At 35.3% G+C, this 23,626-nt stretch overlaps 2 protein-coding genes across 3 annotated transcripts; both read right to left on the reverse strand.

The window, feature by feature from the left end:
• Positions 1-257: 257 nt before the first annotated feature.
• LOC107953951 (uncharacterized) lies at positions 258-1,412 on the reverse strand. Its single transcript, XM_016889400.2, has one exon. It carries the CDS (start codon positions 941-943, stop codon positions 464-466), a length of 480 nt encoding a protein of 159 aa, XP_016744889.1. The 5' UTR covers positions 944-1,412; the 3' UTR covers positions 258-463.
• Positions 1,413-1,968: 556 nt separating this feature from the next.
• LOC107955994 (protection of telomeres protein 1b) lies at positions 1,969-6,929 on the reverse strand. 2 transcript variants are annotated; one of them, XM_016891758.2, is made up of 10 exons: positions 6,593-6,929; positions 6,216-6,346; positions 5,400-5,589; positions 4,842-4,903; positions 4,595-4,683; positions 3,726-4,007; positions 3,538-3,614; positions 3,334-3,389; positions 2,537-2,689; positions 1,969-2,380 (listed from the first exon to the last, which is right to left on the reverse strand). In XM_016891758.2, the coding sequence occupies exons 1-10, from the start codon at positions 6,705-6,707 to the stop codon at positions 2,183-2,185; spliced, it is 1,353 nt and encodes a 450-aa protein (XP_016747247.2). In that variant the 5' UTR covers positions 6,708-6,929; the 3' UTR covers positions 1,969-2,182. The 2 variants fall into 2 exon arrangements, with proteins under 2 accessions (XP_016747247.2, XP_040953320.1); XM_041097386.1 differs by having other exon boundaries at positions 6,216-6,366; positions 6,593-6,732.
• Positions 6,930-23,626: the final 16,697 nt, after the last annotated feature.

Below are 23,626 nucleotides of genomic sequence, written 5' to 3' on the forward strand. Positions count from 1 at the left end.
TAAAATATGGAATTAAATAAAAAATGATTTGATGCTTTCTTCACTTGTTTAAACACTTTAAAGCTTCCTTTCAAAAAAAGTGTCTAATTTAATGTAAATAAGTTATATCGAATTCGATAATCTACTGATTTTTAAACCGTTAAACATTGATTCAATTTTTATCTAATTAGTTATACCTGCTGAACTTAACTGGTAACATTGATTACACGTTATGTCGTAGGTTCATAATAATCCTTATAGAAAAAAGAGCAGCGACGTATAACATATTTTGAGATTGAATTTAGGACCACGTAGCACCTTTCTTTGATAGTCAGCTCCTTTTTCCGCTTTTTTCAATCATAAAATACATTTATTCAAAGCAACAACCCCCAAAAAAGAACACTAATGAAGCAAACAGGATACAAGGCAGGGCAGGGTCTGAATGAAGGAAATGACATACCTAGAACAAGTAGGCCAAAAAACTCTAATGGAATTCACCAAACGTCGGCCTTTTGGGTACGGGGCGACGGTATGCAGTTTCAACGACGTCATGGTTTGTGCCACATACACGACGCCTTAGCAGAAACCGTTTCAACTTATTGCATCTGCTGCTCTTTTTCTTGGGGTGGTGATGATCATCTACAACAAAATCTGCATCTATCCTCAAAAGCTCCTCGTAGAATTGGATCCCACTCAGCTGAATAAGATGATCAAGTCTCTTTGAAATGCTTTGGACTTCCCAAGGATCCAGTAGAGAATTATGGGTGGTGGTGGTGGGAGATCCCATGCTGTTCTTCTTGTTGTTTCTCATGGCTTCTAGCTTGTAACGTGAAGGCCCAGGACCAGGAGCTCGTCGAGTCCGTTTGACATCGAATTCTGGTATGGCCATAGGGGAACCGGAACTACCACGCTGGTACCATGCCCAAGCAGCTGCTTTCACAAATTCTAAATCCTTGTTTGCCATGAGAAAACTCAGTCACTTAGAACATGTGATATTGGGTTGTCATAGTTATGTTTTGGCTTTAACGAAGGAGGAGGGTGGGAGTGGTTGGGATCTAAATCGGGAGATTGCTTGGTTATTAGAAATGAATGAGAGCATTAAATGAAAAAGGGAAATGAACAACAAGTCATTAGAAGAGAAGAGGTTGAAAGTTAAGCTAATGCGGTTGGGTTGGGTTGGGTTTGGTTTCTCACTTGACTTCGACAATCCAAAAACCAAACAGTTGGGTTTTGGGTTGTCCACGTCACAGTCCTAGGAATTTACTTGTTATGAAAAATAGAAAATGCCATGTGTATTTCTTTTGTTTGGGAACTCTCTTTTTTCATGTGTATGCTCTGTTTTGTCCTCCCTTCACATTCCAATTGGGAAATGCCATGCCCCGCCATAGCATGGATCTTCCACATCAATTATTATTATTTTTTTTATTACTGATAGGATAAACTCGATACTAAAAATATTTAATATTTTATACTACATAAATTGTTAAAACTCTTGTAATATTTTTGTTCCATGTATACAAAGTTTATAATACTCATTTTTATGTATATGTTACAAATATTGTATACTTAACAAAATACTCATTTGATCATTTTTACATATTAGATATGAAGTATAAAGTTACATAAATAAATTATTACAAAAAATTATGAAACATCAGAAATATTTGGAAGTTTGTGATATTATATATAATACTCATTTTATTACTTATTTAGTTTTAATATTTTAGTATATGATAACATATACATCACTTAATGATGTTTTATGTGATACGCTTTATTAATTTTATCCATAGTTACACATGTACATTACCGATTACGAAAATTTGTATATTTCAACAAAAATTGGGAGAGGGATGTGAGAGAGAGTATGCTAACTGATAGAGATTAGCAAACAAAACCCAGATGGGGTGAGGTTGGCCCTTTTCCTAATAACCCACAAGCATGCATGCAAGGCATTCATCTTGTATTCTAATTCCAAGGCCAATGACATACAAAAAATATATATACATACATATATATTTTATTAAGGCAAAGGGATATCAGATTTACATATCTACACATAATGTAGTCACTAATGTCATACAAAATATACACATAACCAGCAAGTGCAAAAGCAAAGGCCTAATCAATCTTAACTTAATTCCTTGTTAGTCCTAAGCTTAACCAAACCTACCTACATACCAAGCAAGTACAGTCAAACTTGTTAACCAACAAGCTTGGTATCAAATATCCAACGGCGCCGTTTAATGGAATGAGATTTCAAGCAACATTGTACCCATGGTGGATTTCTAGCACCACCCTCAATTTCCTCCTGTCCATCATCATCACTTTTAGGTACTCCAAGCAACTCCTTTAGCTTCCTTTTCAGTCCACCAGTGGATAATCCATTGAAAAATTTCTCCTTAAGCAATGCAGATTAAATAGAATTAACCAAATATACAGGACGCATGAGGAATGCCATAATATATGCAAAGTTGCAATCATGATCCTAGTCTGCAACATTGAATTCAAGAGTTTCTGTAAAATGATTGAGAAATGGTTGAATGTATGTCCTTACCCCATCTTCAGCATAAGAATACACATGGATTCGGGCAGTTGGATCCTCTAGGGTGAACTTAACCCTATAAACTCCATCAGGAGAGCGGAAATCCTCTACTCGCCATGGAATTACAGCAACGAATCGTATTACACACCTGAATTTCTTTCTTACCTGGAAGGTTATCCAAACAACAAATTAACACTACTCCAGTTAAAACATTACTCTCTAATTCTATAATGCTGTGGCCATAGCCTTCAAGCTAAATATGACCATTCCCCATCCCCTTTACTCTCAATGGAAACACCTTGAACATGATAAAACCTTTAAGCTTGGTCCTCTCTACCAAAAGTAGTCACTAGCCTATCCAAAAGAAGAGAAAAGCACCCAAACAAGACTATTGCAATCAAAAAAGAGAAGAAAACCATCTTTTTCATCACAAGAAAACAGAAAATAACCAATGCTCAAACTACTTAGACCATCCTGCCAGCCAATGCCAATTGGAACCACTACAGCAATTAGGCAGCCAACCTTGAAGCAAAAAAGAATGTACACTACAAAGCCCAAACCGAGTTCAAAACAAGCTCAACCGGAGCTCACCTAACCTTGACAGACCAATTATGTAGGGGATTGATTGTGAGGAAAAAAAGGGATTGCAGTCTGCAGATGATTCAAAAGGGTTTCAAAGGTGCTCGGGTATTTTGTGAAGTAATGGATCAAGAGAAAGAGGTGGCTGGGAGAGTGAGGGATAGAGGGGACAGGGTCCATCAATATATAATACCTTTTGATCAAAAGAAAAATGCAGGATTGTATAATACCTTTTGACAAGTGAGAACATCCATCAATGTAGCAAATGGCGCACTGCAGTTAACCTCTGGTCAAGGGCATTGAAAAAGATCACAAGTACAGCATCTCTAATCGATTTCAATATGTTTCAGGAAAAATGTAACAACTACATGTGGGAGATTGAATCAAATATATTAATAAATAGGAAATTAAAACAAATTATAGTCACATGGGACCTGTGATTTTTGACGGCCACGGACAGCTCCAGGATGGCATCCGATCTAGATTACCTAATGACCGGCAGTCATAATTGCTGACATGTACGGATAATGCAAGAAAGTGAGATATCGAAAAGTTCCAAAAAGAATATCAATCAAAAGGGAATAAACAATCTATTTGTTTAATCCATTGACAAAAAGATCACCTCTGGCGCTCAAGTATGAGAATATCAACATTTGGTATATCTCGGATCTTCGAATATGATGTGAACACACCATACCATAATCCTTCGTGCAGTTTGCATTCCACACAAAAAAATTTGAACCATTGACAAACTTTCAGCAACTGAAGGATATATGGCATGCACTCAACATCAAAGATCAGCCTTAATATAGTTCCAACGGTAGGAAATGTATGTAGCACATGTCCTGATGAAGGCAACGGTTTGAAATGTAGAGGGAGTGGATTATGCTCTTCATCTTCTGGCCTGGGGAGCATACTCGTTAAATGAATAAATCTGTTAGATTACAATAAAGAAAGACAGAACTAGACATAGGCGCATAGCAAGCATCAGTATTGTGCTTGTAAAACTAAAAGCTGTCCAATTAGGCATAAGTCATAAATGAAGTCAACTTTGATCATAACAGAGTTAAAACTGTTGATAGACCTGATCTGAATTTTAAGAAGATACTGTGCCCCAAAACTGTTGATAGACCTTCTGGGGGTGATGAATAATCCTTTTTTTTACATCAAAGAAGTAACAAAGTTAACAACAATAGTACCAGAAAATAGCCAGCTCATACAGACCAAATACCTCACTGATTATGTATAAATGTAAATGACTATTAAAAGTTTTAAGTACTTGGATAAACGTTGGAAAAAAATTGGTTGCAAGGATACCAAAACAATGGTAGCTCATTGAGAAGGTCTAAATTCCTGCTATAGAAACTTCTCTACATGAGAAGTTAAATGCATGCCAGTGCAGCCCTTGAAGAAAATTAGAACTTATTTTGCTATGTACATTTAGAAATTTAGAAAGTTTCACCTAGGAGCAACTAAAAGATATCAACCCACTTTTTATAAATACTGATAGGTGGTGCATCAGTTCCGTCCCAAATAAAGGCCATCCACTTATCATCAGTAGTTTTGCATATATGTAGTACCTTAGTAGGACCAAACATTAAATAAGAAGATGGATCAGAACACCTCAAAATGATCTAAAAGCAGTATTAATATCTGAATAAATTGGACATATTTGAAAAATACCAAGATTAAAAAAGAAAAAAAGTAGCACAGGATAACCAAAGATGTGGTTTAATACCTTGCATACTAAATTTACCAGACCCACTTCGTTGATCTCCTCCAATAACGAGAAGTTCGGCTCTATGAAAAAGAAAAGGAACAGTGAGTTTTTTGCATTCGTTGATGATAACAAACAGATATTTGGCATCATAATTAGATGACAGAATCACATAAAAAGAGGCAGTGCGCATGCATGGCTTTTAATCTATATACACATGGAACCAAAATCCCCATGCATTGTTTTAGCATAATACAAAAGTGATTGATGGCAAACTCTTAAATAGAAGAAAACCCTTAAACTGAAGACCAACCAAAAAAAGTTAGATAAGCATTGAATCCAGAAACGAAAAATAGCAATATGAAGTTTTTGAATTTTCTAACAGAAGCATGAGAATGGAGTAGAAATGCAAGCAGCTTCAGAAAAGTATATTACTCCAACTATACAAATTTGACATTTGTTAGAGCATTCAAACGTAGATTGATGTTAATTGAGAGATTATAACTATCAATACTTAAGGACAAATAACCTGCCAGTTAAAGGTGAAATATAGATATCAATAGAAAACAAGTAGCATACCGTCAATGACATGTGAACTCGCTAACCATTTTCTCAGACCTGCTATTATCATTGCATCATGTTTTCTCGCTTCATATCTCAAAAGAACTTGATAAGGTTGGAAATTTTCAACATCCTTCCCGTCATATAAAGCAAATGAAGAGAACTTTTTGTTGAATATAGCATATACATCTCCTTCATGGATTCTCATCTGCATAAGATAATTACATTTTCAAACTAAACTTATATAAAATAAAACACCATCTAAGGAAAATGAAAAATATGAAACTTGAAGGCAATAAATTATTCACCTGACTGACCACTGTTCAAACAACAAGAAATACTTCATAAAATGCTAGGCATTCAGTTTCAATCAAACCCAAAGCTAATACCTTAAACTTTTAGGACACTTGCTGACATGCAACCAAAGCCTCTTAACTGCTACCCATAAGACTCAAATCCTTCTTGCCACTATGTAGTTATAAATACAAGTGCAATCATATGCAAGTGCAGTTGACATCAAGTTGAGCCATTTTATATCAAGGTCACATATATAACCTCTTTATATTAATTTCAATCACCAAATTCTATTTAATGGATAAAGGATACAGTTATAAGGTTAATATTAACCAAGGATTAGTTCCTTATACTAAATTCAGATAATTTCTTCCTAATCCCCTTCACTTGTTTAACTGAGAAGAGCTTCAACAAAGAATAGAAGCTTTTCAAGAAAAATAATGAATAAAATTGAAATAAGAACTGACCAAACACAAGCAATATTAACTTGAAAAGAAACTTCGAAAACAGAAGGAAAACACATAGGATTTCAGAGTATACCACGACACGTGAAAGGTGAATAATATCACCAACAGCCGCAACAAAAGGAAGATGGTCTATTTCTTGAGCAAATACATGAACAGGAATCTCGGGGTGTGACTCATCAATTATTTTTAGCTTACATACATAATCTGCAAAGAAACCATAAATTCTGGTTGAGCAAAATAAAGTTCACAACAACCAGGAAAAAAAATACCATCAAGAACATTAATATAAAAAGAAAAGATTTTTTTCCCCAAAAAAAGAATCATCTTTCACATTTCCATTTCATATAAGGATCATAAATAAGCGGTAGCAGCCGTAAATCCGGCTTTTGTATCAACACAACCAGTGATAGTGATAATCACAGTTAAAACGAGTAAAGAAATTGTACGTACCGGTGCCTCTGGTTGTTTGGGGCAAACTGAAGTTAAGAATGACAGCAATTAAATCAACTTTGTCGTTAATGCAAGCTACGGCATCTTTTATGCAAAGAAACCTGCGATAAACCATCTCTCTTTCGCTCTCTGAAACTGCGATAAACCCGCAGTTAGGATGGAATTGGGGGGGGGGGGGGGGGGGGCGGAGTTGTAGTTGGAAGGGACTTAAGATTATACGGTAAGCAGTGGCGTCCTTCACTCTCTTTTCTTAACGATCTGGTTTTGGGTTTTTGAATTTCTTTTTACTTCATTTTGTTTACTGTTCGAGGTGTTAGTGGCCGGGTCGTGTCGGCTGGTTGATGTTGAGATTATTAATATATTTCATGTTTGCATGAGATTGCTTTAGTAACAAGTCTGTCTATATTTTTTAATGGGTAACTTAAGTTTATTTAATATTTAATGATTTTATATTTATTATTTATTATAATTTTATATTTAATCATTTTAATATTTGCTTATAGAGTAGTGTTATATAATGGAAATTATTCGATATACTATTAATAGAATTTTTAAACTTTACAAATAGGATTGACAATTTTTAAGTTTATTTCACAACGCATGTCAATTTTTTTAAGTTTACTTGTGAAATAAAAATAATACATTGTTATTATACCAAATATTCATCCTTTTATTTACAAACTAATGAAATTCTTAAATAGCTATAAGGAACATTGCATTCTAATCTTCATGCAGCAACACTAAGCTTAGTCTAGGGGTTTTTCAAATCTTTGTAAACTATTAAAATTATTACAAGCTACTTTAGCCATGTGGTCAACAACTTTGTTGTGATCTTTAGGATATGTCAAATTTGTACACTCCAATTGCATTTTAAGAGCTGATTAATCAGTCGCAACTCTGTCATCCTATTAACAGCAACCTCTCCAACCAAAATCGATTCAACTACCATCGCATCATCACATTCTAGTTCTAAATGTCGATAGCCAGCTTCCCATGCAATTTGGAGTCTTTTCAAAATAGCTCTAGCTTCAACTTTAAAAATTCTCTCCTTCCCAATTTTCATTGTGAAGCAATGTGACCAGTTTGTAGACGAGTCTCTGAAAACTCCTCCTATTGACCCGCCATTTGTGTTATCCAAAACAACATCATCTATATTTAATTTGACCAAACCCTGCTTCGAAGGCATCCAATTATTAAAAGTAGCTCTAGTATGTCTGAGAAAATCACCTGTACTTGATTTCTTTATGCTCATAGTCCATGTTAATGCTGTAGAAATTATTGATTTGATACTACAATGATTGTCTTTGAAAATAAAATTATTACGAGATTTTCATAATAGCCAACATATAATGGAAACAAAGTCGGCCAGTTCACCTCTTTGCTACCAAAGCCTCTTTGATTAGTCAAGTTCAACACTAACCACTCATTAAGATCATATGAGAAAAAAATACTTCTAGTATTGGAAGAAACCACAGCATTCCAGACTACTCTCGAGAATGAACAATCTCGAATTGCATGAATACCTGTCTCAATAACATGACCACATCAGAGATAATGGCTCTCATTTGACATGTGCCTTCGAGATATTTCACCATTGGTCAAAATACGATCTCTCTATAATAGCCACAAGAACACTCAAACTTGTTGCGGAGCTTTACATATTACTATAGATTTAAATTTTTATGTGTTATAAATTATATAATATATAAAAGAATAACATAATATACAATATTATCAACTTAAAAACGAGTCAAAACAAATTCGGACATAAACCTTACTTATGTTTTAAATTGATCTAATCTTTTCGCTCAATCCCAATCTTTTGGATCTAATATTTTACTCAAACCGTAACAAATCTTGACACACTTGACGGATAAAATAGTTGAATTTATGATAAATTATTATGTCTTTCCTTCTACTTTCCAACACAGTCGCGCCTCTGTGCCTTCTCTGTCATTCAAATCAAATCAAAGTTATGCCTCTTTTTGCGCGAATGTACTAGAGTTATCTCCATTATAGTAATATGATCAAATTAATTCCCGTACTTGTTGAGTATACCACGTATTTCAGTCAAATTTGCAAGATAATCTCCTAGTTAAACTTTGTTTATTTGGTTCAATCGAACTCTGATTAGTCTAGATTATTTTATTATTATTTGACCTATGAATTTAGCCTATAAATATGCTCTTTTACAACCTTAGAAAATATACCCATTAAAAGATTAACACTTTTGGAGAATTTTGTGTTTAAGTTTTGAGGGTTCTTTGTTTTCGGGTTTCAGAGTTTAGTTTTTTCTCTCTATCTTTTGTACTCTTCGTTCTGTTGCCATTATAGTAAAATTATATTTGCCTGTAATTTTTTTATCTTTTTTGGAGGGGTTTTTTCATGTTAAATTTGTATATTTAATTTTTCAATTTTTCGCTATTTTTTACTTGTTTATTGCTTAATCGGGTCGATCCCCAACAAGTGATATTAGAGTTAATTTAATTTTCGTAGATCAACCCGTTCAGAGATGACAACAACAAGGTTTGACATTGAGAAGTTTGATGATTTCACAAATTTTAATCTATGGCAAGTTCGGATGATGACAATTCTAGTTCAGACCGGCCGAAAAAAGTCGTTACAAGAAAAAAACTTGAGAATCTAGATCAGACAGAATGGGAAGAGCTTGAAGAAAAGGCCTTGTCTGTAATCCAGTTGTGCCTTGCGAATAGGGTATTGTAGGAGGTATTGATGGAGAAAACCTCATTCGTCTTGTGGAAAAGGTTAAAAACACTTTATGCGACTAAGTCTATGGCTAACTGTTTAGTGTTGAAACAACGTCTATTTACGTTTCGCATGAACGAATGTGAGCCTTTCAGAGATCACAGTAGTCAATTTATTACTCTTTCGAATGATTTAAAGAATGTTGAGGTTAAGATTGACAATGAAAATCAGGCTATGCTATTATTGTGCTCTTTACCCTCTTCATACAAGTCTTTCAGGGAGGCCCTGATTTATGGCGTAAGCAAACTCTCATTGAAGGATGTGAATGGTCATTCGTTGCCTAAATACAAACTCGACAATGAGTTTGGTTCTGATAGCTATGCAGATAGACAAGCTTTCATTTTAGTAGCATCAAAGAAGAAAGACAAAAGGTGTTGCTATTGTAAGAAGTTAGGTCATGTTAAAGTAGATTGTTATAAACTGCGAAATGAAACAACTGCTGAAAGTAATGAGGAAGATGTAGCTGGTGCTAATTTGGCCGATGAAAGCGGTGATAATTTCTTGTTAGTGTTAACGAGCGATAGCTCTGAGCTTACGTCCGAGTGGATCCTAGATTTAAGATATTCTTTCCACATGTGTCCCAACAGAGAATGGTTCTTCACATATAGTTTGATTGAAGGTGAAGTTGTACGCATGGGAAACGATTAATCTAGTAAGGTAATCGATATTGGTATTGTTAAAATTAGGATGCAAAATGGGTTGATTAAGACACTCTTAGATGTCAAGTATGTACCTAATTTACGAAAGAATCTCATCTCCTTGAGTATTTTAGACTGGAAAGGTTGTAGAATCAACATCGAGTCGAGCAACATTAAGGTGTCTCGTGGGGCTCTCTTTTTGTTAAAAGGTAAAAGGACCAACAATCTTTATATTCTGGAATGTTCTATAGTGATCAATGAAACCGGACATCCCACGTTCGTTATGGAGTCGAAGTCAACTTGTTTGGAGCGGAGACAACTTGGTCATGGGAGAGAAAAATGTATGACTATTTCGTTGAAGAGAGGTTCTTTTTTGGATACAGGTTTTGAAAAGTTAGAGCACTGTGTTTATGAAAATCAAACCCAGGTTAGTTTTGATTTGGCAGTGCACAAGTCAAAGGCTAGAAGTCTTCCAACTTCTAAGCACTGATTCGACTCAGTTAATTCCCTGCATAGTTCAAGATAGGTCTGGGATGGGCTTTGGCAAAGATGGAGTTGTGGAAATATGAGTCAAGGTGCAGATTTGTTAAGTATGTCACATATTTCAGTCAAATTTGAAAGATAATCTCCCAGTTAAACTCTGTTTATTTGTTTCAGGCAAACTCTGATTAGTCTAGATTATTTTATTATTATTTGACCTATGAATTTAGCTTATAAATAGACTCTTGTACAAGCTTAGAAAATACATCCATTAAAATATTAGAACTCATAATGCTTTTGGAGAATTTTGTGTTTACATTTGAAGGTTCTTTGTTTTCGGGTTTCGGGGTTTAGTTTTTTATCTCTATCTTTTGTACTCTTTGTTCTTTTGCCGTTATAGTAAAATTACCTTTGCTCGTGGTTTTTATCCTTTTTGGAGGATTTTTTCACGTTAAATTTGTGTGTTCAATTTCTAAACTTCTTCCGCTATTTTTTACTTGTTCGTTGCTTAATCGAGTCGATCTTCAACATTACTATTAAATAGATCAATTTAGTTCAAATTAGAATATAGTAAATATTTATATTCAAAATATATCATTTAGGGTTTAATGAAGTTAATATTTTTAAAGTTTTTATGGTTCTGTAAATGAAATCTTCTATTTAAAATTGAACTACAATTGAAAATTTTAATTTTCAAGACATTTTTTATATAGTAAATGTTAATTCTATTATAATTTTGATTCATTTAATAATAAAGGGACTAATTTGATCTAGTCCCTATAATAAAGTGTAACACCCTAATACCCAACCTAGGAGTTTTAGACCGAATTTTGGAGGTCACATTGATCACCGAAGTGATTGTGGAAAATTTTAGTTTAACAAACCGAAAAACATTACAGTATTTAAGTTCCGTAAAAACTCTCAGATATAAAATCTCGGTATTACAAAAACCTTAGTCCAAATAACTCTTACATGTATTTAATACAAATGTTCATACCACAGTTTTCAAAATAGTTCTTAAACTAATTATTTAAAACGCATAACTCCGAGACTTAAAGCGTGTCGAGTCCAGCATCAGAATTCGGAAATGTACCTGAAAAGGAAACACTAAGGGGCTGAGCTACAAGAGCTCAGTGTGAGTTTGAGACATGACTAACAACAGAATTACAGACCGAAATTCCAGATAGCAGTACAACAGTGAAACGTACTTATAGAGATACACACGTTATGTCGAATTTCATAGAATCAACTCAGTATTTCGATAACGAAAAGAAGAGTTCAAAACCCACACCTTAATTTGCGATAAAACGTCCCAACAATCAGTGAACCACAAAGCCTTCACTTGCTGTGCAATTATATCTTCCTCAAGAACTCGAAACCAAATCAAAACGACAAAACCACAATGGAAAAAAAGAAAGGATTTCGTGAGAAGAGAGGGAGAGAGGAGAAAAGAGAAACGTACAGAGAAACATTAGGAAAACCCAAAATGTGAAAGAAAACTCTTGTTTTCTTTTTCCTATAAAAAATATAAATAAGCAAAACAAATAAAAAATAAAATCTAACATTTTAAAACCAGAACCAACCACCAGACTAGCAGACCCATCCTGACACTTGACTGTAAAAATATACACAACAGTTCGATCTAGCCACTGCCCCCTTCCTACAACTCACAAAACTTCCAATCCCAAGAACCGGGGTGTTACATAAAGGGACACCTAAGTAATTTAGCCTTATTTTTTGCAATATTAGAATAAAATTTTTGTTTAAATTTATTGTTTTGTCTATTAGTTTAAAGTTTAGTATATCGGTTTTTTTTAACATTAGATCATATAAAAACATATAAGTTTTATAAAAACAACAACAACTTCATCTTACATAAAATTAAACATGCAATAAAATTTGAATTCAAATTCAAACCAAATTAAATCTAAATATCAAGTTAAAAAGACTATTTTTAAAGAATTTAATAATGCAATTATAAGTATAAATATAATATAAATTACAAATAATGCATGTTGAAAAACTTTATTTTACCACTATATTTCTTTAACAAGAATTTAGATCATACAACTCTAACATTTTGAGAAAATTTTACCATTACATATACACAAGAATCAAAGATCCACACATCATAATTAATTATACATAATGAAACTCTAAATCTAAATATTTTAATAACTAACTCATTCCCCATAACCAACAAACCAACCAACCAAGCAATCATTTGACTAATCGCGGAGACATTTGGTCTACTTAAGATTATATTCCATTTGGAAGTTTTCTTATTAATAAAAATATAGAACAAAAAATAGATTTAGGACATTTATATTATGTAAATAGTAATATAATATTAACTTTGTCTGAGGAAAAATATACTTCTTCAGAAGAAATAGAGGTGCTCATGGGCCGGGCCAGGCTGGGCCCATAAAAAAAATTTTCGACCTGAGTCCTAGGCCCGGGCCCGGCCTGGCCCAAAATATGGGCCTAAAATTTTGCCCAGGCCCGGCTCGGGAAAAAATCATAAGCCCGGGCCCGTCCCGGCCCAGCCCATTTTTTTAATAAATACCAAAAATTTATTTTAAAAATTAAAAAAAGTATTTTAAAAATATTTTAAAATTAAAAAATAATAAAAAAAGTATTTTAAAAATATTTTAAAATTAAAAAAATTAAAAAAATAAATATATTTATTATATCGGGCTGGGCCGGGGCCAAAAAAGTGGTGCCCGAGGCCCGGCCCATTTTCTAAACGAGCCTCATTTTTTTGCCCAAGCCCATATTTCGGGCCTATATTTTTACCCAAACCCTCCCATATTTCGGGCGAGCCGTCGGGGTGGGCCGGGCCGGGCCGCCCGGCCCATTAGCACCTCTAAGAAGAATCATCTTCTACTAATAAAAGAAATAAAAAAACCTAAAAAACAGAAAAGAAAATATACTCATCAACAAAAATATGATTTCCAATTCTATAAACAACTTATAGAACATTGGAAGAATAAATTTACTAAAACATCTGATAAAAATGAAAGAATAGAATATTTAAAATTAATAGAATAACTTTATGAAAACATAAAGATTTATTTACTTTATTTAATTATCATTATATGTTAAACTATGACACTACAGACATTAGTAGTTCTAGTAATTCTGATAATTCTATAAACCTAGAAGACCTAAAAGTTACAAGTTATAAATCTGATGAAAAAAATACTTCAACAGATGAAAACAAAAATATAGAAATACCAGAACCTATGGATACTGATCAAACAGATTCTTATGAAAAAGAAAAATAAAGTCAGATTTTCAAAATGATGATTATCTGAGATCTTTTAATAAAGATTATGAAAAAGTTGAAAATACAACTAGAATTTTTGGTAATCAAACCGAAAATATTGCTACTAATGAAATAAAATCAGAAAATTAAGGAGAATCATCTACTCAACCTGTCCCACATAGAATAGATGATTTAAATAAAAGAAATGTGGTCCAAGGAGGAATATATTTAGACTTGACTAATATTCCTATAGCAGACTATGAAAAAACCATAGATGACTGGGCACAATCTATGACTATTGTTGTAAACAACAACAATATGTGGTCAAAAGAAAAAATTTTAAACTATCTTATTGGAACATTTCAAGAAGATGTTCTACAATTTCTAAGAAGATGAGAAGAATCTAATAAAGGAAAAGAACAAAAAGGGTAGTTAATCAACCAGATAGGAACTCCCAAAAATCTTTTAAAAAGGTTAACTTTTATTCTAAAAACAGAATTTTGTGGATATTTTGATAAAAAAGATCAGGATAGTATATCTAGTTATATATTGTCAAAAATTAAATTATGTGTGTATAAGCCCAAATATGCCCGGCCCAAATAAATATACATCAGGCCCAACTAAACCCAATAAGGCCCAAAACTAGTAACCCTAGCACCAGCCCAAAATACAACCCTAGTGCAGCAAGCTTAACGCTGCAGCCGCCTCGCCCCAACAACGCAGTGTTCTGCACGTTTGCTCTCCCTAGCGCACCTCGGCAAATGTCGCACACGCCGCACACGTCTCCTACAAATCTGCAACAAGATCACAAATAGTAGAAAGCAGAAAAGAAGATGGCAAGAATGAAGAGAGCTTTTTATTTTTATTTCTTTAAGATTCGGGTATAAAATCGAATGAGGATTGTGTAAAAAGGGGGGATATCTGCTAGTTTTTGGAATCCAAAAATATACAGAAGAAATTCTAAGAATACAAAGGTGAAATCGTGGTTTTGTGTTGCTGCTATTTCATTTATTTCCTGTTTTGTTGTAAAAAAATAATAAAAGAGAACAGAAAAATAGGATCTTGAAGGGTCTTTTATTTTTTTTCTTTCTTTCGATTTCCTTTTTCGATTTTTTCTTTTTCTTTACTGTTTTTTTTTAAAAGGGGAGGGGATCTTACCTGGTACTGTCGCGGTGTCTCCTCTCCATCGGAATCGGAGCTCCGGTATGAAAGGCCGACGAACGGCGGCGCAAAAGAAAAAGATTTTTTTAAAAGCCTAGCAGAAAGTCTTGGGTTTATTTTATTTTATTTTTTTTCCTTTAGCTTTTGTTTGCTGCAGGTTTCAAAAAAATAAAGAAGAAAATTTGGTTTAAATAGAAGGAACAAAACGGTGCCGTTTAGGGTGCCATGACCCGCGCGTCGACCCGACCTGGGGGATCCGCGCGTTCTGACCCTAAGTGGGGAAATTACGCGTCTAGCCCTCCCCATTTTGCAATGTGTTTAATCAAGTTTTTTTTTCCTTTAAATTTGGCCCAAATATTTTGCTCGCGTGACGATTTAATCCATATCAGTGCGCAGTGCTTGATTGACTTGGGAAATTTTCTTTTTAAGTCCTCCTCTCATGGCGCGCGTACCAATTTGGTCCTTCCTGGTGTTTTCTATTTTTAAACTTGGCCTTTTAACTTCGTTTAGCTTTCAGTTTAATCCTTAATGGTCCTTTTTAAGGCTTTTTTGTAGTTTTTGTTATTATTATTATTACTATTATCATTATTATATTATATAGTATTATAATTATACTTACATATATACGTATATACATTTATATTTCCATTATATTTAAATATTTTTTCATATTTTATAATATATACACATCTGCATATTTTTTACTTTTATTTTTACAATTTTCATTACATATAAACATACATGATTTTTTTTAGAAATTTTAATAATTTTTATTTTGTTATACATATCTCATTCATTATTTTATTTTATTTTTATATGTATACTTATATATACTTGTTTTAATATGTGCATATACATGTTTTCAAAATTTATTTATGTATCATACTTATATTTTGAAAATACATATATGCATATAATTTAAAATTAAAATATTGATTTTATGTGATACATTAGCATTTTTCTACACTTTCTAAAGAAAATGTATTTTGGTTGCATCAAAACATTAAAATCATCATATTTTACAAATTTCCAAAATATTTGGCACTCATGATTCTCGAGAAAGATCGTGTCCTAACTTACTGGATTGCGATTATTTTTCGATGAATTTAGAAAGTCAAGTATTTGTTTTGCAATAAATTTGCAAATTTTAAATAAAAGCTTATTCTCGGGAATTCAAAATGTTGGGTCCTAACTTACTGGTCATGACATTTTCTTCTCGAAATAAGAATTTTCAAAAGCAAAAGGCAATATTCGGGTATTTTGAAGATTTAAAAGCATTGTGCTCTAACTCACTAGGTGTGGTGTTTTATTTCTTTGAAATAAGAATGTCTTATTATTTTAATTCGTTCATGAAATAAAAAGTTTCCTTTTAAAATCTTTTCAAATTTTCGACACCAAGGCATTAAAAAAATCAATTTGGTACCAATTTTGGGCGTTACGAGGGTGCTAATCCTTCCTCGTGCTTAACTGACTCCCGAACCTATTTTCTCAAATTTCGCAGACCAAAATTATTTTTAAGGTAGACCGATCACACATTAATAAATGATCGGTGGCGACTCCAGTTTTGTTTTTTAAAGTCGACAACTAAAATTTTTGTTTTCAAAAAAGGTGGTTTCGACAGCCTGGCGACTCCGCTGGGGACCTAAGAGAGTCGAGCCATGGATTGATTATGTTGTGTCTTTTTTGTCGAAAATCAAAAGTTTTTTTTAAACTCATGATTTCCTTTCGCATTCATTGATTTTTATCATGATATGTATGCATGATTGGACCAAGTCGATTACCTTGTATTTGCATTTTGCATTACATGGTCAGTTTTACCCCTTTAAGTGGGAGTGAGAAACTAGTCCTTCGTGAGGTTTTCACCTCCGTGCAGGGTAGTGGACCGCTTCCGGGATAAACCCGTACCTATGTCTTCGTGAGATTTTCATCTCCATGTAGCCATAGGGAAATGTATCCCCCTGAACTGAACTCGATCCACATGAGCCTATAATGGGTGAGGATCAAGGAATCTGCTGGTTCGGGTACCCTTACTCTAGAAACTAAACCTCATATAGTGAGCTTTAGGAACTTGCCCTAAGTAGAGCTATACCAAACCCTAGTGGATTCCTGAATAAATGTTCTTGCTATTTCATGTTTGTATTGGATTATATCTTTTTGGTGTGATACTGACTTGGGTTTATTTTGTTTTGATTGCATGACATCATGATTGCATTGCATTTGCATCTTAGAAAAGAGATGTTGATTTGAGTTCGATTACTAGATTAGAAAGCTTGTTATGGAATACGGGTTTCTTGATAAGGTGGAAGATAATACAGTGGTCCAAAAAAACATGGCACGAAAAGCCTAACAAGAGGAGTATACGACTTTGCTGCATGACCTGGGGATCCACATTGTCAAAGTTTATTCAACAGCCATCAAAGGTCCCAATCTCATAAAGAAGCTAATGAACGTGAATGAGCAAGGATTTACGACCTAGATCAAACAAAATGGAGATCAAATTCATGAGATGTATCTTAATATCTGAAGGGCCGATGTCTTCACTTGGAGTATGAGGGTAAAGCCATATATATATGTCCGCTTTATGTAAAGAGATTTGTTTTCTAGTAAAGTTTGCTAGTAAAAAATTGAACATGAATCAACGTCTCTTTTCGCATTCATTTCATGCATTTGCATTACATTACATCATATGCATCAAAGATTATTAGAAGATCCTAATTAACTAAAATTATTGCTCAGTTAACCTGGAAACCAACCAACCAAACATCGTTACGGCACTCGAGGAAAGATTAAGGACATGGATCAGAGATTGGAAAAACTCGAACAGTGCCAAAAGGAGATGCAAGACCGACTTCAGCTACAGGTGCAGGAGTGGTTAGACAAGATGAAACAAGAGATGTCTGAGAAGATGCGAGAATCCCAAGATGATATTATGGCGAAGCTAACCAAACTGTTGACTGGAGGAGGTGATAAAGGAAAGGGTCTCATGGCTGATGTCGAAGTGGGTAATGAACCACTCTATCCTCCAGGCTTTACTCCTCCACATGTTCGAACTCAAGTTGAATATCCGCACAAACCCACAGTCACAATCAGGCCTCAGTAGTCCCAGGCCAGTGCTTCGAACTTTCAAGCTAGATTGGATTCTAATCTCGGAAACCACCCTGTTAACTTTGTCGTTCCTGACTTCGATGAAGGGGCTGAAAAGGAAAGATTAAGGGAGGAGTTACCAAGGCAGTTAGAGGAAAGGTGCAAATGGCTAGAGGAGAAATTCAAGGCGATGGAAGTCACTGAAAACTATCGCGGGATTGATGCTAAAGAGCTAAGTTTAGTTCCAGATTTGGTACTCCCTCACAAGTTTAAGATGCCAGAATTCGAGAAGTACAACTGGACAACTTGCCCAGAAGCTCATATCACCATGTTCTGCAGGAGAATGGCTGGATACGTTAACAATGATCAGCTATTGATACATTGTTTCCAGGATAGCCTTTCAGGGGCAATATCTAAATGGTACAACCAATTAATTCGTACCACGATTGGTTCATGGAGGGATTTGGCACAGGCATTCATGAAACAGTATAGTCATGTAACAGACATGGCTCCTGATAGAATCACCCTTCAAAACATGGAGAAGAAGCCGAGTGAAAGCTTTAGGCAGTATGCACAGAGATGGAGGGAGGTCGCACTCCAAGTTCAGCCACCGCTCCTGGAGAAGGAAATGACCATGCTATTCATTAACACCCTGAAAGCACCTTTCATCACACATATGTTAGAAAATGCTACAAAAAGCTTTTCTGACATAATTATGAATGGTGAAATGATCGAAAATGCTATAAGAAGCGGGAAAATTGAGACAGAAGAGAGTAGCAAGTGGTCAGCCTCGAGGAGAAGAGAAAATAAGGTGAACAACACAAGTTACTCCAAATCAGTTACTGTAAGTCATCCTGGAAAGAGGGTTGCTAGTCAATAAAGTTCATTGAGACAGGAATCTGGAGTGAAACCAGGTACTGAAAAGCTCCAGTTCACGCCAATTCCGATGTCGTATAAGGAGCTGTACCAAAGCTTATTCGATGCGCACGTTGTTTCCCCTTCCTACTTAAAACCCCCACAACCTCCGTATCCCAAGTGGTATGATGCGAACGCACAATATGACTACCATGCAGGAATTACGAGGCACTCAATTGAGAATTGCATTACCTTCAAAAAGCTAGTTGAAAAACTCATCAGCATGGGTGTTGTCAAGCTTGATGACTCATCTAGTGCAAAAAATCCGCTTCCCAATCCTGATTGACAATAGGGTGGATGCAATGTATGAAGAAGTGTTAGGAAGTATCCACATCAGTGACATATACGAAGAAACAACTGAAGAAGGGACATTGTCAGATATTCGCCCTTGTAAACTTGGGAGTGTTCTAAATAATTGGACTGTAGAAGAAACCCTGTAGTATTTAGAATTTGTTTGAGTAATGTTCAGAACACACTTGTTGCTTTTAGCCTAGAAGCCATAAGAACTTCTTTGTGAAATAGGCTCATGTCTGAACATTATTATTTTAATAAAATGCATCATTGCAAACATCTTTGAGCAAATACTCTTTTATTCCTTACGATTCTTTCATTCTTTTGGATTTTTTCTGCCAAACCATTCATTCATTCATCCATATTATTCTTTGTATATTCTTTGGTACCTACTATGGGTCCCCAAATATCAATGACATGAGTGACGCTGCTACAGACTCAAAATCGCCTTTTGAGTGAGATATGTGTTTAGAGAGATCTCATGACTTTGAAGATGTCATAAACTGTAGCTTATCTCCTGACTTGTTGAGGATGGTAAAGCAATAAGAGAAACAAATGTGACAATAGAGACTGTGACCTTGAGGGAACATGCATGACCGAAAAAACAAAGCAAGACGTTGTTGGGTTACTTCAAACATTCAAAGATGCCTTCGCATTGTCATACCAGGATGTGTCCGATTTAAGCGCTGTCATTGTAAACTGAACAACAGCACGATATCAGAAATTTGTAGTATGTTCAAGGTGAATATCATGAATGGTGCAATGAAAATTCTACCGGGGCAATGCCACTCTTTCCAGTTTATCACGTTTTTTCATTGAAGTTGAAATTCTTTCTCTTCGAGTTTAGGCTGAGCTGAAGTAGGATGAAGATCCAATCTCGATACGACTAGTTGAACCCAGTTGAAGAAAAAGGTTAGAAACTATTTATTAGGGTCAGATGTACCAAGAAATGAATGATGCGAGCCTATAACAAAAGGTTCATCCTAGAGAATTCCACGAGAGTGACCAAATGTTGAAGATCTTCCATCTATAAAAAAAAGTTTTAGAGGGGAACGGATGCTAAATTTGGAAGAACCTTATGTTATAGAGAAGGTTTTTTTTCCCAAATGAGCTTTGATTGTGAGCGAGATAGATGATAAGTCCTGTAAACTCAGATTCAGTCAGGAAATACTCCGCGTAAAGAATGAGATGACCAAGGTAAAAACCCGCAAAGGGCACTTTGAGTCATTAAAAAATGATGAAATGAAAAATGAAAAAGTGAAAAGGAAAAATGAAAAATGAAAAATGGAAAAAGTAAAATAGAGAGGCTAAGGTGAAAACCCGCAAATGGCGCCTTAGACCAAAGGGGATTTGAGTTGAAAACCCAAAAAGGGCGGCTCAAAAATTGATCAGAATGGGGCATGAGATTATCGGAACAGCTCAAATACTGATCAGAGTGGGGCATGCAGTGGTCTTGCTATACCTGAATCAATAGGGAAGGGTAAGCGACATCTTAGGGCATCGACAAAGTGTTATAGATCTCCTAAGTACATGTTAAACTCAGAATGGTCTTCGAAAAGTTTGTACAGAGAAGTTCAAGCTGCGATATCTGGGGCACCTGATCCTTATACCATTTTTGTTATTCTTGGAACATTTCATTCATTTCCATGATACGCATTCCTAAATCAATTTCTTTGTTATCCATCTTTATTATCCTTGGCAATTTATTTATTTTGAGCTGTGTTCAGAACCAGCTCTATTCTTATCGATGATCTTTTTGCAAGCATGTTGCATTAGAATAATGGTTAATAGACTAATAAAACTTTCACAAGGGAAGTCTTGCATATTACTCTATAAGTTTCTGAATAATACATGAACCTGAAACAGGACTATTATTTAGAACGTATCAAATTTAAAGGTTGGAAATTTGAGAAGGAAGAGTCTAAATTTAGACTTTCTCTTTAGATTTTGTTGTCAAAAACATTGATTGAACAAAGGGACAAGAAGGTCATGTTGATGACAAAGCTTAAATAAACAAGCAAGGAATAATCACCAGGCAATAGGAAGAGGTTGCCTCGGAGAAGAGAGCCTTCATTTGCGCATGAGCCTTTAGTACGTCACCTTGGGAATGGTGTAAAAGACCAGAAAGATTTAGATCTTGTATCTTTAAATTGCGATAGGAGAGGATTGAGGAAAAGACAGTCAAGCAAGAAGGCGTTGTAGCACGTCAGTGTTAAAGCCTTAATAAACTTCGAGTAATGAAAACCTAAGCGGGATCATTCTCGGAAAAATAAAATTCTGCATTCATTCTAATGTCATTCACACATGTCTAGTTAGGAGCATTTGATTCATTTTGTTCATAACATCCTAATCATTAGGCATAATTAGGTTCATAAAGTGAATTATACAGGTTATGTTCCATAGAGAACAGATCGGAGAAATCATGAAGCCTTATCTCCCTAAGCAATAGTAGAGTAGGTTGAAAAGCAGCAGATCTTGCCTTCCTGCATAGACAGTGGGGCAGATCAAAGATGGCAGATTTTACCTTCCTGTGGTTACAGTGGAGTACATTGAAGTCAGTAATTCTACTTCCCTGGGCAGTAGTGGAATAGATTGAAGATTTCAGATCTTGTCTCCCTAAGCAGTAGTGGGGCAGATCAAAGATGGTGAATTTTACCTCCCTGTGGTTACAGTGGAGTACATTGAAGCCAGTAATTCTACTTCCTTGGGCAGCAGTGAAATGGATTGAAGATTTCAGATCTTGTCTCCCTAAGCAGTAGTGGAGCAGATCAAAGATAGTGAATTTTACCTCCCCGTGGTTACAGTAGAGTACATTGAAGCGAGTAATTCTACTTCCCTGGGAAGCAATGGAATAGATTGAAGATTTCAGATCTTGTCTCCCTAAGCAGTAGTGGAGCAGATCAAAGATGGCGAATTTTACCTCCCTGTGGTTACAGTGGAGTACATTGAAGCTAGTAATTCTACTTCCCTGGGCAGCAGTGGAATAGATTGAAGATTTTAGATCTTGTGTCCCTAAGTAGTAGTGGAGCAGATCAAAGATGATGAATTTTACCTCCCTGTGGTTACAGCGGAGTACATTAAAACCAATAATTGTATCTCCCTAGGCAGTAGTGGAATAGATTAAAGATAACAGATCTTGTCTTCCCATACTGGTGGCGAAGTAGATCGAAGAAAACATATCTTGTCTTCATGTACTGGCATGAAGTAGATCAAAGATAACAGATTTTATTTCCCTAAGCAATAGTGGAGCAGATCGAAGATGGTGAATTTTACCTCCCTGTGGTTACAGTGGAGTACATTGAAGCCAGTAATTCTATCTCCCTGGGCAGCAGTGGAATAGATCAAAGATAACAAATCTTATCTCCCTAAGCAGTAGTGGAGCAGATCAAAGATGACAGATTTTACCTCCTTATGGTTACAGTGGAGTACATTAAAGCCAGTAATTCTATCTCCCTGGGCAGCAGTGGAATAGATTGAAGATTACAAATCATATCTCCCTAGGCAGTAGTGGAGTAGATCGAAGATGGCAGATTTTACCTCCCTGAGGTTACAGTGGAGTACATTGAAGCCAGTATTCCTATCTCCTTGAAGTTGCAATAGAGTGGATTAAAACCAGAGATCTTATCTCTCTAAAGTTGCAGTAGAGCAGGTCGCATCAGATTTATCTTTAAGTTGTAGCAGAACAAGTTGGAGTTATAAGTCTTATCTCCCTGAAGTTGCAGTGGAGCAGATTAAAGATAGCAAATTTTGTTCTTTTGAGAAGCTACAACATATGAATTCTATCTCCCCGACATTTCCAGTGGAGTAGATTGGAGCACTAGTTCCTATACCTCTGAAGATGCAGTAGGAAGGAATAAGGCTACTTGAAGAAGAGAAGCACTGAAGAAATCAAGGCTTAGCAAGACTGGGCACAATTGGGCTTTTTAGTCTTTGCTCTGTTCCCGTTACACGACAACGAGCAAAGAGGGGCAGCTGTATAAGCCCAAATATGCCCGGCCCAAATAAATATACATCAGGCCCAACTAAACCCAATAAGGCCCAAAACTAGTAACCCTAGCACCAGCCCAAAATACAACCCTAGTGCAGCAAGCTTAACGCTGCAGCCGCCTCGCCCCAACAACGCAGTGTTCTACACGTTTGCTCTCCCTCGCGCACCTCCGCAAATGTCGCACACGCCGCACACGTCTCCTACAAATCTGCAACAAGATCACAAATAGTAGCTAGCAGAAAAGAAGATGGCAAGAATGAAGAGAGCTTTTTATTTTTATTTCTTTAAGATTCGGGTATAAAATCGAATGAGGATTGTGTAAAAAGGGGGGATATCTGCTAGTTTTTTGGAATCCAAAAATATACAGAAGAAATTCTAAGAATACAAAGGTGAAATCGTGGTTCTGTGTTGCTGCTATTTCATTTATTTCCTGTTTTGTTGTA

This window comes from Gossypium hirsutum, chromosome D07, assembly GCF_007990345.1.
Source record: "Gossypium hirsutum isolate 1008001.06 chromosome D07, Gossypium_hirsutum_v2.1, whole genome shotgun sequence".
Classification (NCBI taxonomy): Eukaryota; Viridiplantae; Streptophyta; class Magnoliopsida; order Malvales; family Malvaceae; genus Gossypium; species Gossypium hirsutum.